Source organism: Chiloscyllium plagiosum, unplaced genomic scaffold (assembly GCF_037043375.1).
Source record: "Chiloscyllium plagiosum isolate Xiang-an unplaced genomic scaffold, Cpla_swu_hap1 HiC_scaffold_9, whole genome shotgun sequence".
Taxonomy (NCBI): Eukaryota; Metazoa; Chordata; class Chondrichthyes; order Orectolobiformes; family Hemiscylliidae; genus Chiloscyllium; species Chiloscyllium plagiosum.
Genome location: NW_028270147.1, coordinates 68,107,814 through 68,125,468, shown reverse-complemented (window position 1 = coordinate 68,125,468; position 17,655 = coordinate 68,107,814). Strand labels below are relative to the sequence as shown.

Here is a 17,655-nt window from a genome sequence, read left to right as displayed (position 1 = left end):
TGGACAGTGAGGAGGGCTGTTGTCGGCTGCAGAGGGACTTAGATATGATGCAGAGCTGGGCTGAGGAGTGGCAGATGGAGTTCAACCCTGCCAAGTGTGAGGTTGTCCATTTTGGAAGAACAAATAAGAATGCGGAATACAGGGTTAATGGTAGGGTTCTTAGTCAGGTGGAGGAACAGAGGGATTTTGGGGTCTATGTACATAGATCTTTGAAGGTTGCCACTCAGGTGGATAGAGTTTGTAAGAAGGCCTATGGAGTATTATCGTTCATTAGCAGAGGGATTGAATTCAAGAGTCGTGAAGTGATGTTGCAGCTGTACAGGACTTTGGTTAGGCCACAGTTGGAGTACTGTGTGCAGTTCTGGTCGCCTCACTTTAGGAAAGATGTGGAAGCTTTGGAGAGGGTGCAGAGAAGATTTACCAGGATGTTGCCTGGAATGGAGAGGAAGTCATACGAGGATAGGTTGAGAGTTCTCGGCCTTTTCTCGTTGGAACGGCGAAGGATGAGGGGTGACTTGATAGAGGTTTATAAGATGATCAGAGGAATAGATAGAGTAGACAGTCAGAAACTTTTTCCCCGGGTACAACAGAGTGTTACAAGGGGACATATATTTAAGGTGAAGGGTGGAAGGTATAGGGGAGATGTCAGGGGTGGGTTCTTTACCCAGAGAGTGGTGGGGGCATGGAATGCGCTGCACGTGGGAGTGGTAGAGTCGGAATCATTGGCGACCTTTAAGCGGCATTTGGATAGGTAAATGGATGGGTACTTAATCTAGGTTAGAAGTTCGGCACAACATCGTGGGCCGAAGGGCCTGTTCTGTGCTGTATTGTTCTATGTTCTATGTTTGTTTTCCCATGTATCTGTTGTGTTTGTCCTTCGAAGTAATAAAGGTCACACTTCTAGAAAGTGATTTTGAAAAAGACTGAAGAGTTTCTGCAGTACATCCTGTCAATAGTACACACTATGTATGAGTGATTGAGGGGGTGAACATTGTAGGTAGTTGATGGGGCATCAAACAAGCAGATTGCGTTGTCTGAATAGTGTCCACCTCCTTGAGCATTTCCGAATTTCACTCATCCTGGCAAATGTAGTGTATTCCTTTACATTTCTGCCTTGTAGATGATGGATAGATTTTGGGGAGAAAAGAGGTAAGTTATTCACTACAGAATTCCTCGCAAATAGTCTGCTGTTGTATTTCTACAGCTGCTTCAATTCAGTTTTTAGTAATGGTAACCCCAGGATGCTGATGGTGGGGTATTCAGCAATGCTAATACCATTCAATGCCAAGGGGAGGTAGTTGACTTCTCGCCTGATGGAGATGGTCAATTTCTGGAGCTTGTGTGATGTGATGTGGAAGTTATTCACCACAAATTTGTGTAGGCCTGGATACCATTCAGGTCGCGCTGTGTGCGGACTTGATCTGCTTCAGTACCTGATCTGTAGCAAATAGTGCAGGGCATCATGCAATGATCAGCACATATTCCCACTTCTGATGATATGATGGAGGAAGTTGTTGAAGCTGTATGAGACAAGGACATTACTCTCAGGAACTTCTGCAGGTATCTAGTTTTCACTGACGTCATTTGCTTTTACTATTGCACAAAACATAAAAATACGGATTTAATTTACTATATTGTGTTTCCTATAGATTAAAATTGTTTTATGTCTATCTAATTATTTTCTGCATATTTTCAGACAGCAGATACTAGCATTACTTTGCATCTATTAGATGCTGGATTTATCTTATATTTATTCTTATGGTATACATTTTATCATACAATAATTGCATTCTTGTAATGTGAAAGATCTAAAAAAACTGTTTGCATCCCCTGACTATCCTTTTAATCCTTCATTTAGTTCCACCAAGCTTTGTGAAGCCAGTACATGTTCGTGATACAAAGGGCAGTGCACTGGAAGGGAGCAGAAGTGTTGACTTTAAGGATGTAGTCATGAATAACCCAATCTCCCTGTACTGTGAGACCAATGCTGTTCCACCTCCATCTCTCACTTGGTATAAAGATAGAAAATTGTTGACATCCAATGACAAAGTGTTGATTTTGCCAGGTATGAACAAGTTTTGCTATCACATATGAAAGATAATTGTTTGTCATGTGAAGTGACTAATAGCTACAGTCATTTCAACTCTGCAGGGCTACCTGTTGTAAAATAGATTATTGGATTACATTTTATTCATGTTGAAAGTTGATTTTTTGATATCCAGTGATATAAAATTGTGTTACTGCATAGTTTAATGGGTAGACTGTACAGCTTTCCATCTGTACAGAAACGTTAGCATTGATTTTTGTGCTCAAATCCTGGAGTAGGTCTTGATTGCAAGTCTTTTGGTTCAGAGGGCAAAGTGCTACCAATAGAGCCATGGCTGATGTAAAAAGAAGCTAATGAAAGAATTTGCCTTTACATTAGCTCTTTTTATGACCTCAGTGTTCATTGAAGTACTTTTGGAATGTAAGTTACTGCTGTAACGAAATAGCACAGTGGCATGGTGGCTCAGTGGTTAGCACTGCTTCCTCACAGTACCAGGAACCTGGGTTTGATTCCAACCTTGGTGCCTGCCTGTGTGGAGTTTGTACATTCTGCCCGTGTCTGTGTGGCTTTCTCCTGGTGCCTCAATATTTAAATATCTGAAATAATAAAAAAAAGTGAGACACCTACAAAAGAAAAGTATTTAAAGTTTGTGCGAAGATTTGTAGCTCGGGTGCTCGTTGTTGTGGTTCTGTTCGCCAAGCTGGAAGTTTTTGTTGCAAACGTTTCGTCCCCTGGCTAGGCGACATCATCAGTGCTTGGGAGCCTCCTGCGAAGCGCTTCTTTGATGTTTCCTCTGGTGTTTATAGTGGTCTGTCCCTGCCGCTTCCGGTTGTCAGTTTCAGCTGTCCGCTGTAGTGGTTGGTATATTGGGTCCAGGTCGATGTGTTTGTTGATGGAGTTTGTGGATGAATGCCATACAGGGACAGACCACTATAAACACCGGAGGAAACATCAAAGAAGCGCTTCGCAGGAGGCACCCAAGCACTGATGATGTCGCCTAGCCAGGGGACGTAACGTTTGCAACAAAAACTTCCAGCTCGGCGAACAGAACCACAACAGAAAAGTATTTTTTTTAAAATAGGAAAGAAAAGAAGTTGCAGCTGAGGACACCCTGAAATGAAGAGAGACAATTGCTGAAATGAGAGGTAAGTTTGTTGACTGGAGAGAGAATACGCAAGCAAACTCACTGGGAGGGCCTATTCACAAGTGCTCAAAGCATAGTTCTACCACGCACATTTTCCTTCTCTGTTTTCTCTGTGCATTGCTCCTTATTTGTTCGGTACTGCTATCTCTAACTTTGCTGCATCAATCCAAGCCATCGTTTCAGTTCGGAAATTCATGGGTCTGCTCCTCTGTCAATTTGGAGTTCATCCAGTGACGGTCCAGTACTTTCCCCCATCACTTCAACTGGTTATATTGTGATAATTTACGAACTTTATGCCATAACAGACTGGACACAAAGGTTACAATAACGTCACTGGTCCCCACATTAATAAAGTAGTGAGTGGTTCCTGAAGAAAGCATCCTATGAATCACTGCTGATTTCACTTAACTTGCGCCATGAATTCTGTTTTATTTCAGAAACTATTTAGACTAATTTGGGCGGCTCAGTGGTTAGCACTGCTGTCTTACAGCATCAAGGTCTCAGGTTTGATTCCAACCTCGGATGACGGTCTGTGTGGAGTTTGCACATTCTCCCCATGTCTGCGTAGGTTTCCTCTGGGTGCTCTGGTTTCCTCCTACAATCCAAAGATGTGCGGGTCAGGTGAATTGACTGTGCTAAATTGCCCATCGTGTTAGGTGCATTAGTCGGAGGGAAATGAGTCTGGGTGGGTTACTGTTCGGAGGGTCGGTGTGGACTGGTTGGGCTGAAGGGCCTGTTTCCACACTGTAGGGAATCTAATCTAATCTAATTGCCCAAATACAGCACCCAAACAGTGACCTTAAACGAATCAACGATCAGTCTGTTTATGGCATAAAGTATGTAAATTATCACAATATAACCAGTTGAAGTGATGGGGGAAAGTACTGGACCGTCACTGGATGAACTCCAAATTGACAGAGGAGCAGACCCATGAATTTCCGAACTGAAACGATGGCTTGGATTGATGCAGCAAAGTTAGAGATAGCAGTGCAGAACCAATAAGGAGCAATGCACAGAGAAAACAGAGAAGGAAAATGTGCTTTGAGCACTTGTGAATAGGTAGGACATTAATGACTAAATATCTGAAAGGTGCTCCTGAACCCAGAAAACATGAGCAGGAGATCCACTAATAGTTATACAACATGCCCCAGTTATAACATACAAATTCCTTTCAGTGTTCATGTATTAGATTGCAAACATGATGTACTTAAAGCCTAAGCATCAAATTGTATTAATTTGCATTAATTATCTATTAGGAGGACGTGTGTTACAAATACCCAGAGCACAAATAGAGGATGCTGGGAGATATACTTGTGTGGCTACGAATGAAGCAGGCGAGGATTCCATTCAGTATGAATTGAGAGTTATGAGTGAGTATCAAAGGCTCAACTAGGTAATGGATTTTGTGGCACAAAAATGCAGAGGTATATGAATTACAGATCTTAAGAATTGTTGAATCTTTGCTTTTTGACAACTCCCCACCCCAAAACCACAACTTAAAAATCAGTCCCCAGTTCTGTAGCTGAATAAATTATACAGTCGGTTATGATATAACGCGATGGTTCTGTTATAGTCTCACGTTAGAAGGGAATTGCACACTGGCCGTGCCTATTCAACTAATGGGGCTGGAATCACATTATAGCCAATATAGGCAAGGAATTTGCCTATATTTGCGTTCTGCGAATAATGGTCTAAATTTTTCAATGGTGTTAAAGCCAATTCATGTTGAAGAAACGAGCGTTATGGCAGAACATACTGTACAGCATGTTAAATAAAGCTTACTGCTACCAACTAAAATGCTACTCTTCTACTTATTATTTAAACTTCAAACTGAATACCGAGAATTTGGTCAACCCTGCTCTTCTCCCATTATTATATCAACTGAACTCCTGCCTTAGGAACTGAAAGCAACTTATTTGTTATGCAAAGTATGACAAAGTGGTGATTTTTCATTGCTGTAGCTTAATATTACTGACAAAAAAAAAGTTCAAAAAGATATTGTTAAGAAATTCCTCACATTATTGTACTTTTCCACCTAGCTCCTCCTACCATTAAAGGAGCTGATAGTGATTTACCAGAAGAAGTTATTGTGCTGATAAACAAGACTACCATGTTGGACTGTATGGTTAGTGGAACTCCCAATCCCAAAATCACCTGGCTAAAGGATGGTCAGCCATTGAAAGCAGACAACACACACAAAATCCTGTCCAATGGACGAACTCTGCAGGTGTGGACCCCAAGATTATCAATGCTTATATTTATAGAGAGTCTTTGTTAATGCTTATGTTTATAGGGGCTGCATTATCAAGAGTTCATCTAACATTTCTCCTATCAAAATATTTCACTTTTTTAAATACTTTGGAAAAACAGCTTATTAAAGAGATTGTATTGGCACATGGAGTATTTTCAACATGTTCAGTTACTTGGTCTGATGATTAGGCAATAAAATGGATTGCAATATTTGTTTGTAAAGCAGTACAGCAATAGTCTGAATTATTTATACTCCCTTGGGAGGAACTGAGTCTTACAGGTCAGCATAGACTAATTCGGCTGGCTTGACCTTTTTTAAACCTAGAGCAATAGTAGAGTTTCATATTTAGACTGCATGTTCCTGGGCTGGAACAAATAAGCCAAGTTTATGGAAAGGGAATGGATGCCAGGCCATAGAAAGAACAGACTTAGCCAAAGTATGATCAATTTGTTCACTGTCCACAGTGCCTTGTAAAGTTACTTTAGTATGAGCCAACTGTTTCCCATCAGGAATGGGAAACATGAAGGAGAAAAATGTTAGAAAGTATCAAATGTCAAATTTTAACATCACATGCAAATTGCTGAAATTTATTTTATATTGCAGGGAATAACATTAACTTGTGAAACAAAACCATGTTAAAATTGCATGATGGGACATTCCTGAGTTATTGTTAAAGTTATTAAGATTCAATTGTTAATCTCCCAACAGATCCTCAGCGCTCATGTTTCAGATACAGGCAGATATGTTTGTGTTGCAGAAAATGTAGCTGGAAACACAGAAAAATATTTCAACTTGAATGTCCATGGTGAGTGACAACAATTTTATGTAACACATTGGGAAAACCAGAAACTCCAAGAAATACACCTTGAAAATACTCTATAGTACAAATGCTTGATCTCTAAGAGTGTACTAAATTTGCTCTGACTGTTATATTCTTCTGACATGTATTATTTTTTGTTGTCATTGTGAAAAATACTTTTCAAGAAAAATAAACGTTGTGTTTTACAGTGCCTCCCATTATCATGGGCACCAGCCCAGAGAACATGACCGTTGTTATAAACAACTTCATATCTTTGATGTGTGAAGCCACAGCATTTCCACCACCCAGTCTTAGTTGGCTTAAGGATGGGAAACCTCTGCAGTCCAACACCAACGTTATTATTTTGCCAGGTAAGAAATTGGTTTATTTTATGTAATTTAATTCAAATCTTCGCTTGAGACGCGTGATTGATCCTAATGGGTGAGTATTAGAAAAATGAACTTACTGATGTTTTTTATTGTCTACTACTCAAATCAATATATTACATGTTCATGGAAATTATGTTCAGTTGATCTTTAGGCTGGATTTTCTGTTGCTTCTTGAGTAAAAATGGACATGAGGAATTTAAGTGGCGTGTCTAGAACAGAGTGGGATTTTCGATCTATTTTCCAGAGAAGACCGAACTGTCTGGTGTATGTTAATGCATACACTCGTAAGGACTACCACAGAGAAAAAGGAGACTTGTTTCTACTTGTGTTTTTTTTGTTAAGTTGGAGGAATCCATTTATAGCTTCTGGTCACAGCTTACTTCAATTTGGCATTGGAGGTCACGTTGCATTGTCTTTATCTCTCTAGTCTTCTGTCTGTTCTCCACAGCAAAGCAGTGACAGTTCCCAGTATGGCTGCTGCTTGCCTTTGCAGCTGGTGCCAAGCAGGTTTTTTTCTGCCCCATGAAGGCACTTGATACTTCTAGTTGGGAACTGAGTTCACGTCCTGCAAACATGATGCAATTCAAGTGTGGAATCAGAACCTGGATTTCATCTCAATGTCAGGTTCCTGACCCTGCTTCGAAAAACAGCCTTTAGACATTTGTATAAACTCAGCCCTACTTGAAAATGGTAAAATGCACACACTTATTCTTCAGGGTCAAGTCAGTATTGTCTGCATGACACTTGGGTGTTCACATATTTGGCAGGTTAGTAAGGCTAAAATGTAATCTATAAGGTACATCATTGTTGATACCTAATAGGTTTGATGGATGTTACAACACTTGGGATCATTTCCATTCTATTTTATTTTCATTCCTGGCATGTGAATATCTCTGGCTGGGCCAGCTTTTAATATCGATCTTAGATGCCCTTGATAGGATGATGGTGAGCTGTCTTTTTGATGTACTTAGTCTGTTTGGTGTTGGTAGAACCATGATGCCATCAGGGAGGAATTGCCATGATTGTGACACACCAACAATGAAGGACCAGTGTTCTATTCCAAGTCAATATGGTAAGGGGTTTAGAGAGGAACTTGTCCTCAAATGGTAGTGTTCCCATGTGTATGCTGCCCTTGCCTTCCAGATGGTAATGATTGTGGATTTGGAAGAAGTTACCTAAGGACCTTTGGTGAACTTCTGTAATGCCTCTTGTAGAAGCTACTGAGCAATGGCGCCAGTCAAGAGAGCTGCTTTGTCCTGAATGGTGTCAAGTTTCTTGAGGATTATAGAGTTGCACTTTCCCAGGCAAGTGAAAAGTCATCCAGCACATTCCTGTCTTGTACCTTGTAGATGGTGGTGAGTTGATTGCAGCGTGCCTAACCTCTGCGCACTTGTGCTCAGTCAGTTCAGTTTCTGGTCAATGGTAGCCCTCAGCTTATTGATAATGGGGGTTTCAGTAATGGTGGAGAGAAGATCATTGATGAAGCAGCTGAAGATGATTGGGCCACAGACATTCCTGGAGCTGAGATGACAATTTCATCAACTACACAATCAGCTTACTTTTATAATGTTAAGAATCCAACCAGTGAATAGTTTTGCCCCCATGCCCATTGAATCTACTTTTGCTAGAGTTCCTTGAGGCCATATGGTCAAATACAGCCTTGCAGAGGAAACACAGTCACACTCACCCTATCTCGAGAATTCAGTTCCTTACAGACTTGGTTCAAATGTGGACTAATGAGGTCAAGATTTGAGTGGCCTGGGCAGAACCCAAACACATGTCAATGAGTAGGTTATTTGAAACAAAGTGCTATTTCATAATAATATTGATAATATCTTGTATCACTTTATTGATGATTGAGAGGAGACTGATGGGGTGGTAATTTCCCACATTGGATGTATTCTGCTTTTTGTGTACAGGAAATTCCTGGGTAGTTTTCTGCATTGTCAGATAAATGCTACTGTTGTAGCTCAACCAGAACTGCTTGGCTAGGTCTTGGCAAGTTCTGGAGCAGAAGTCTTTCAGTACTATTGCCATAATGCTGTCAGGGCCATGACCGTATGTCCACCTTGAGGTATTTTTAATATCTTGTGGACTGAATCAAATCGGTTGAAGACTGGCCTCAATGATGCGGGAACCTCTGAAGGAAGCTGAGATGAATCATCCACATGGTACTCCTGGCTGAAAATTATTGTGAATACTTCAGGCTTATCTTTTGCACGGAGCACTGGCCTTTCCTATCAATGAGGAAGGTGCCAGGATCCCCACTTACCTTAAGTTGGCATTCCCTACTCTCTTTCCCTTTATATTCCAAAACCTTCGCTGGGAGTAATTCATTAACTCTGGTGATGGCCTAAGGTATTCTGTCCATACTTTGTATGGAAATGGCAATCTTATATGTTTAATTACAGTGGGAGGAGGACTCCTTTTTCGTTTGTTGCCCATTTAATTAATTGCAAAAGCCATTATAAACAGATGTCCCAGTAAATATAACAATTTATTGATACAGTGTAAACAGCCTGAGTCATGAGAAGTTAAACTGTTTTGCTCCTCTCTATTCAGAAGTAAAATCCAGACAAGTTATATTATGTTCCAACATGAAGAATGTACATTGATAAGAAGCTGGTGGGAGAAAGTGGAAAAGAAACAATAGCAGACAAAAGGGTGCAGAACAAAACGGCAAACAATATAGAAAGTTACTGGTGGAGTCTAATTATGTTGTTTCACAGAAACTATGAGCTGGATTTTATGGGGTGACAGTCAGGCTCCCCGCGCTTGCCCTGCTAAAATGTCAATGGAGTAACAGACAGACTTCACTTGAGAAGAATGACTGCCCGCTGCCATGTAACACTAATTGGATGTTAATGCACTAGAAGCAGGATTCCCACTCCTTAGAGATAACTCCTACCTCAGAATGAACAGCAGCCAATTTGTAATTCCAGAAGCACCCTGCAGGAGAAAGGGTTAAGGCAGGGACTATGACAATCTCCATTTAGGCAGACTGTCTAAAGAGCTGGAAAATGAGGTGAGCAGGGTGGTGGGATGGATCTTGCTAGGTTCACACTAGCAGGTCTCAGTAAAGAGGTCCGAATGGGTAGTAGTCAAAAGAAGAATGGGGTGGAGGTACTTCTGATAGGTACAAGGGAGCTACAAAGGAGGATTGTTTCTCACCCACTCCTCACCTCATCCTTCCATAATTCTCCCCCCCCCACTCTAACAGGTCGAATTACTGCATTACCAGCTTGGTGTGCCCTTCCATACCCCAAACACTGAGTGAAGTATCATCAAAAGTGGTATGAAGACTGTAAGTCACTGTCAATTGATTACTTAAGGAGAAGGCCAAAGAATGAATTGTTTGAATCATCACTTTCTGCAGTGAGGGATCATAAAATCCAGCTTTAGTTAAGTTCGGTGAGGCTGTGGTATGGAGCAGATTACTGCTAAAAAAAAAATCAGACATAGTGGACGACTATAAAAGATCATGTGTCACGTATCCTTGATCTTAAAATACCCTTGGTATTCTGGCAGTTAAATTATAGTGCTCCTGCCAGCTTTGTCTCATTCGTATAAATGTTCACAGCTGTATTTCTGTATTCAGTAGCAGAAGAGTAAACCAGCTGTAATCATAATACCGGACAACTAATGGCTGGACTGATAATAGCAAGTTTAGAATCAACGCTATGGTTCAAAGCCAAATCACCTCTCTTCAATTGAGATTAATCATTTGCATATTTTGCTCACAAATGGGAATTTTCAATCGAATGCAGTTATGGTATTATTTGTCTCATGAGTTCATAGTTGAGTTTGTCCTTCTGGTAGCAGGAGTCTAGAGAAATAGGCAGAACTTTTACACTCAACTTTGACCTAGTTTCCAGTACCCGTGTATGGTAGATTCCCAATAGATTTGCAGTCACCATTGCATTCCAGCTTGTGTTGGCAGCTGAAATTACACATATCTAGAATTGAGATTTCTTTCCTCTAGACATATTTCCATTTATGGTGTTACATTAGATCCCTCACTAGGCAGTGTTGGAGTGACAGTGATTAGTTGCAGACCATACACTTATATATTTCAGTGGAATGGGGAACAGAGGGGGAGTGGAGATGTAATGGACAACATATAGTGTTTTCACCATCCCCCCAGACCTCCCCCTCACTGAGAACGAATGATCAGTCCTCAGCAAAGGCCTTACCTTTATCCCCCTCCGCCCACGCATCAATGAAATTAATACGTGTCGTGACATCAAACACTTCTTCCGCTGCCTCCGAGCTTACATTTTCAATCAAGACTCCCGCCCACCTTCCGAGGACCCCTTCGCCCGCCTCCAACACACTCCATCTACCTGGATACCCCGTGCTGGCCTATTACCCACCCTCGATCTCTTCATTTCCAACTGTCACCGAGACATTAACTGCCTCAACCTGTCTACCCCCCTCCCCCACTCCAACCTCTCACCCTCACAACGTGCAGCCCTCCACTCCCTCTGCTCCAATCCCAACCTCACCATCAAGCCAGCGGATAAAGGGGGTACATTGGTAGTCTGGCGCACTGACCTCTACACTGCTCAAGCCAGATGCCATCTTGAAGACACCTCCTCCTACCGCCCCTTCGACCATGACCCCACCCCCATCACCAAACCATCATCTCCCAGACCATACAGAACCTCATCATCTCAGGAGATCTCCCACCCACAGCTTCCAACCTCAGAATCGGGCAAAGCGGGGTTCCCGGACTATCTCCTTCCCAAGATCCACAAGCCTGACCACCCCGGCAGAACCATTGTCTCAGCATGCTCCTGCCCCACCGACTCATCTCCACCTACCCTGATACTGTCCTATCCCACCTAGTCCAGAAACACCCCAGATACATTCGAGACACCACTCACACCCTCCACCAAGAGTCATAGAGATGTACAGAATGGAAACAGACCCTTCAGTTCAACCCGTCCATGCCGAGATTATATCCCAACCCAATCTAGTCCCACCTGCCAGCATCCGGCCCATATCCCTCCAAACTTTTCCTATTCATATACCCATCCAAATGCCTCTTAAATGTTGCAATTGTACCAGCCTCCACCACATCCTCTGGCAGCTCACCTCCTTCAAAACTTCCATTTCCCCAGCTCCCAATGCCTCATCTTCACCATGGACATCCAATCCCTCTACACCTCCATCCGCAATGACCAAGGCTTCCAAGCCCTCAGTTTCATCCTTTCCCAACGTTCCCAACAGTACCCTTCTACTGACACTCTCATTCGTTTGGCTGAACTGGTCCTCGCCCTTAATTTCTCCTTCAAATCCTCCCACTTCCTCCAGACCAAAGAGGTAGCCATGGGCACCCGCATGGGCCCCAGCTATGCTTGTTTCCTTGTCAGCTACGTAGAACAGCCCATCTTCCGTAGTTACACCGGCACCACTCCCCACCTCTTCCTCCGTTACATTGATGACTGCATTGACACCACCTCGTGCTCCCACAAGGAGGTTGAGCAGTTCATCAAATTCACTAATACATTCCACCCCAACCTTAAATTCACCAGGACCATCTCTGTCACGTCCCTCGCCTTCCTGGACCTCGCCATCTCCGTTAATGACGACCGACTTGACACTGACATCTTTTACAAATCCATCGACTCCCACAGCTACCTAGATTACACCTCTTCCCACCCTACCTCCTGCAAAAATGCCATCCCGTATTCCCAATTCCTCCACGTTATCTGCTCCCAGGAGGACCAGTTCCACCACAGAACACACCAGATGACCTCCTTCTTAAGAGGCTGCACTTTCCCTTCCCACATGGTTGTGGGCGGCACGGTGGCACAGTGGTTAGCACTGCTGCCTCACAGCGCCAGAGACCCGGGTTCAATTCCCGACTCAGGCGACTGACTGTGTGGAGTTTGCACATTCTCCCCGTGTCTGCGTGGGTTTCCTCCGGGTGCTCCGGTTTCCTCCCACAATCCAAAAAATGTGCGGGTCAGGTGAATTGGCCAAGCTAAATTGCCCGTAGTGTTAGGTTAAAGGGGTAAATGTAGGGGTATGGGTGGGTTGCGCTTCGGCGGGTCGGTGTGGACTTGTTGGGCCGAAGGGCCTGTTTCCACACTGTAATGTAATCTAATCTAATCTAATCTAAGATGCCCTCCAACGCATCTCATCTATATCCTGCACCTCGGCCCCAAACCCCACCCCTCCAACCGTAACAAGGACAGAACCCCCCGGTCCTCACCTTCCACCCTACCAACCTTCGCATAACCCGCATCATCCATCGACATTTCCACCATCTCCAAATGCACCACACAAGAGATATATTTCCCTCCCCACACCTCCATCCAAGGCCCCAAAGGAGCATTCTACATCCATCAAAGTTTCACCTGCACATCCACCAATGTTATTTATTGTATCTGTTGCTCCTGATGCAGTCTCCTCTACATTGGGGAGACTGGACACCTCCTCACAGAGCGCTTTAGGGAACATCTCCAGGGCACCCGCACCAATCAACCCCACTGCCCCGTGGCCCAACATTTCAACTCCCCCTCCCACTATGCCGAGGACATGCAGGAACTGGACCTCCTCCACCGCCGCTCCCTCACCAACGGACGCCTGGAGGAAGAACGTCTCATCTTCTGCCTCGGAACACTTCAACTCGAGGGCATCAATGTGGACTTCACCAGATTCCTCATTTCCCCTCCCCCCACCTTACCCCAGTTCCAACCTTCCAGCTCAGCACCGTTCCCATGACCTGTCCTACCTGCTAATCTCCCTTCCCACCTATCTGCTCCACCCTCCTCTCTGACCTATCACCTCCATCCCCACTCCCATTCACCTATTGTGCTCTATGCTACTTTCTCCCCACCCCCACACCCCTCTCATTTATCTCTCCACTCTGCAGGCACCTTGCCTCTATTCCTGATGATGGGCTTTTACCTGAAACGTCGATTTTCCTGCTCCTCGGATGCTGCCTGACCTGCTGTGCTTTTCCAGAACCACTCTGATCTAGACTCTGGTTTGCAGCATCTGCAGTCCTCACTTTTGCCAACGTATAATGATGCTGACTGCGAAGATTTTTTTGTTAAAAAATGGTTTGACCTACAGACTTTTCCATCCATCACTTCAGAGTAACACATGGAATTCATGCACATCTGAACATTTGTAAAGTAATGTCAGATTCTTAAAGACATTATGTAACTCATTTTGCTTTAAAATGGTTCATATCGTAAGGTTTTCATTTAGATTCTACTTTTATATAAAAATAACTCTGATCTTAAATACTTTCATTAAAGTTGAGGTCAGATATAGGTAGGCACTTTCAAAAGTCTGAAAATAACAGATGCACAGTATAGCTTGGAAAGAGGGCACATTTAAAGTACAAAATTTTTTTAAAAAACAGTACAACTTGCATATCCACTCATCTTTCAGTCAAAATAAAATGTAAGATCAGCAGATGAGATGTAATTTATATCAGAGTACAGTCAGTTCTGCTATAACATGGGTTTCTTCAACATGAATTGGCTATAGTGTGATTGAAGAATTTAGACTATTATTTCCAGAAAGTGAACTTTCCTTATCTGTATTGGTTATAACATGATTCTAGTCCCATTAATTTAAATGGCGCTGCGATTACGCAATTCTCGTATCCTGCGGGATCACAGGGGACTGGAACTATCGCGTTACATCAGAACATACTGTTTAGAAATAAAATAAGTGAGAAAAGACCATTCTGCTCATCCAGCCAATTTCTTTCACATACCTTATGCAATACATTCTTCTATCTCCATTCGTTCCATTGAATATCAAAGAAAAATTCTTCAAGTTTCTCCCTTCTCAATATTAAATAAAACAAACTTAGGTAATTTTATACCTTAAGTTATACATCCTGGCCAGCTGGATATATCTGCTTGATCTTAGGAGCTCAAGAAACATGTATATGGTAAATGAAATTGACAATTTGCATAACTAATACTCAAAAAAGTAAAGAAATTGAATATAGCAACTAAACAAAGATGAAACAGATATAATATGATAGCATAGATCTTGATGCAAAGGTACTGAGTAGAGGATAGTGTCAATGTCTAAACACATACTCTATTGAAGAATTAACAATATTCTGCACTTTGCTTCTATAAATTCTAAAAAGTTAATCTATTGAAAGTGATTTTTGATGCAACTACAGATCTTTTCACTTGGATCAATATTGCAATATGTTTTTGATTCTGAAATCAAGCTTTCTTTCTCACAGGAGGTCGAACTGTCCAGTTGCCTCGAGCTAAGCAGTCAGATGGAGGAAAATATGCATGCTTAGCCATGAATCAAGCAGGAGAAGCTGAAAAGCAGATTTACCTCACTGTTTATGGTTGGTATATATGATTTCAGATTTTAGTGTATTGGGACTGAGGAGATAAAAGTTAACACAGCAGTAATTTATAAAGTTTTCATTAGAAACATACGAAAACTGTTTCTACTGCTTTTACTTCTACTTTGCAAAAACTTCTATAGGTATGTGAAGAGAAAAATTATTAGTGACAAATGTATGTCCCTTACAGTCAGAAACAGGGTATGTTATAATGGGAACAAATAGATAGCAGATCAATTAAATACATATTTCGATCTGCCTTCACAAAGGGCACAAATAATGTCGCAAATATTTTGGGGATTGCAGTCTAGTGAGAGAAATAAACTAAGAAAAATCAGTATTGGTAGAGAATTGGTGTGGGAAACTTGGGATTAAAGGCTGACAAGGGCCTGATAATCAACATCTCCACGGAATTTAAGGAAGTGACCCTCGAAATAGTAGATGAAGTGGTGGTCAGCTTTAAAGATTTTACAGATTTGGGAATAGTTCCTATGGATTGGAGCATAGCTAATGTAAACTCGTTATTTAAAAAAAAGAAGGTAAAGAGAAAACAGGGAATTATGGACTGGTTAGACTGACATCAGTAATGGAGAAATTGCTAGAGTCCACTTTTAAAAACTCAGAACACTTAGAAAACAGCGACAGGATTAGTCAGAGTTAACATGGATCTTGCAAGCAGGAAGTCATGCTCGACAAATCTACCAGAATTGTGTGTGGTTGTAATGCATAGAGTTGATAAGGGGAAGCCAATGATGTGATTTACGTGGACTGTCAGAATGTAAAATTAAAACATATGACATTGAGAATAATGAACAGACATGAATTCCAAGCTAGCTGGCAAATAGGAAACAAGAAGTAGGAATAAACGGTTCTTTTTCAAGTGGCAGACAGTGACTAGTTGAGTATCACAAGGATCAGTACTTGGACCCTAGCTATTCACAATATATATCAATAATTTAGATAAGGGAACTAAACATAAAGTTGGCATAGTAACAGAGAACCACTGGGCTGTTCTCTCATTTAGAAAGAGGTGACTGGTGGTAGTTCAATAAGGTGGGACCTTCATAGTGAACTCAGCTGGTAGAAAAATTGAACCTGCGATGCTGGCATCACACTGCATTGCAAACTAGCTGTCAAGCTAACTAACCCCCAAACTAACTACACTTACCTCCATGTTTGTAGACAACTTAAAGCTGGTCTGGAGAGTGTGCTGTGAGGATGATGCAGAAATGCTTCAGTGTGATTGGGACAAGTTGAAAGAGTGGGCAAATGCATGGCAGATGAAGTATGATGTAGATAAATGTGAGGTCATCCACTTTGGTAGCAAAAAGTTAAAGGAATCTCATATGGTACAGATACTTTGGCAATGTGGTCAATCAGGTTATTCAACACCTTTATACAAGCTGACATTGAGTATCGTGCACTTGAAAAAAAACACTTAAATAAGAGTGCCTCCTTATGTAAATAGTTCTATTGGCTGCACTTAATGTCATGATCTTTCCTTGCCGCTCTCAACACCCCCATCAAACTTAAATTCACCAGTAAAGGCACACAGTTGGTGGCCAGCTTATTGCCTGACTACTTGACAACAAACCAATATGGTTGGGGGAGGGCAGGAAAGTGGAGGTCAGCAGACTGTTTTCTAACTACTTTGTTAAATAGGCAAGAAGGAAGAGGGGCACATCATTTGAGGGGCCATGCCTTGTGTGCATCAGGGACACTCACGCTCATCCATGGGGGAACCAGCAGACCTTCTGTGCAAAATTCGGCTCTATGGCTCTCATTTATAACAGTCCAACAAATTTGAATTGTCAATGAAACTGACAACTATATTTTTCAAGGCTGTCAGATTTAAAATCTTGCCTCTTATTGCGCTGTCTTCCCACTTTGCAAACTTTGGAACCTAGGTTTATCATCACCTCATCATCATTCTTGATTTATCATAGCCTTTCTACAATTCTTTTCAATCTTTTTACCCTGTCAATGACTTAAAATCCTCATTAGAAATAATTGTTGAACTACATGTTTATCTGCAATGACATGTTTGTTAATTGCATCTGAATTGGTAACGAATACGTTTCAAATAGAGTTATAGAGTTGTATAGCACAGAAACAGACCCATCAGTTCAACTCATTCAGGTTGACCAGATATTCTAAATAAATCCAATCCCCATTTTCCCACATCCCACTGAACCCTTCCTATTCATATACCATCCAGATGACTGTTAAATGTTGTAATTGTACCAGCCTCCACGACTCATTCCATCCACGTGCCACCCTCTGAGTGAAAAAGTTGCCCCTTGGGTCCCTTTGAAATTTTGCTGCTCTCCCCTTAAACCTATGCCCTCTAGTTTTGGACTCTGCTATCCTGAGGGAAAAGACCTCATTTGTTCAGCCTATTCATGCCTCTCATGATTTTATAAATTTCTATAAGGTCACCCCTCAGCATCCGATGCTCCAGGGAAGACAGCCCCAGCCTATTCAGCCTTTCCCTACAGCTCAAACCCTCCAACCCTGACAACATCCTTGTAAATCTTTTCTGAACCCCTTCAAGTTTCACAACATCCTTCCTATTGGACGGAGAACAAAATTGCATGCGGTATTCCATTAATGGCCTAACCAATCTCCAGTACAGCTGCAACATGACCTCCTAATTCCTATACTCAATGCAGTGACCAATA

General features: G+C 42.0%; 1 protein-coding gene across 3 annotated transcripts in view; it reads left to right on the top strand.

Annotated features, from left to right (window-relative positions):
* Nucleotides 1-17,655, top strand: part of hmcn1 (hemicentin 1) — a 607,098-nt gene that overhangs the window by 436,016 nt on the left and 153,427 nt on the right. For all 3 annotated transcript variants that reach the window (XM_087990747.1, XM_043699541.2, XM_087990748.1), the window contains exons 54-59: nt 1,859-2,065; nt 4,448-4,561; nt 5,231-5,418; nt 6,151-6,247; nt 6,451-6,612; nt 14,861-14,974. In XM_087990747.1, coding sequence (XP_087846873.1) covers nt 1,859-2,065; nt 4,448-4,561; nt 5,231-5,418; nt 6,151-6,247; nt 6,451-6,612; nt 14,861-14,974 — 882 coding nt within the window. The remainder of the gene's footprint in view (nt 1-1,858; nt 2,066-4,447; nt 4,562-5,230; nt 5,419-6,150; nt 6,248-6,450; nt 6,613-14,860; nt 14,975-17,655) is intronic.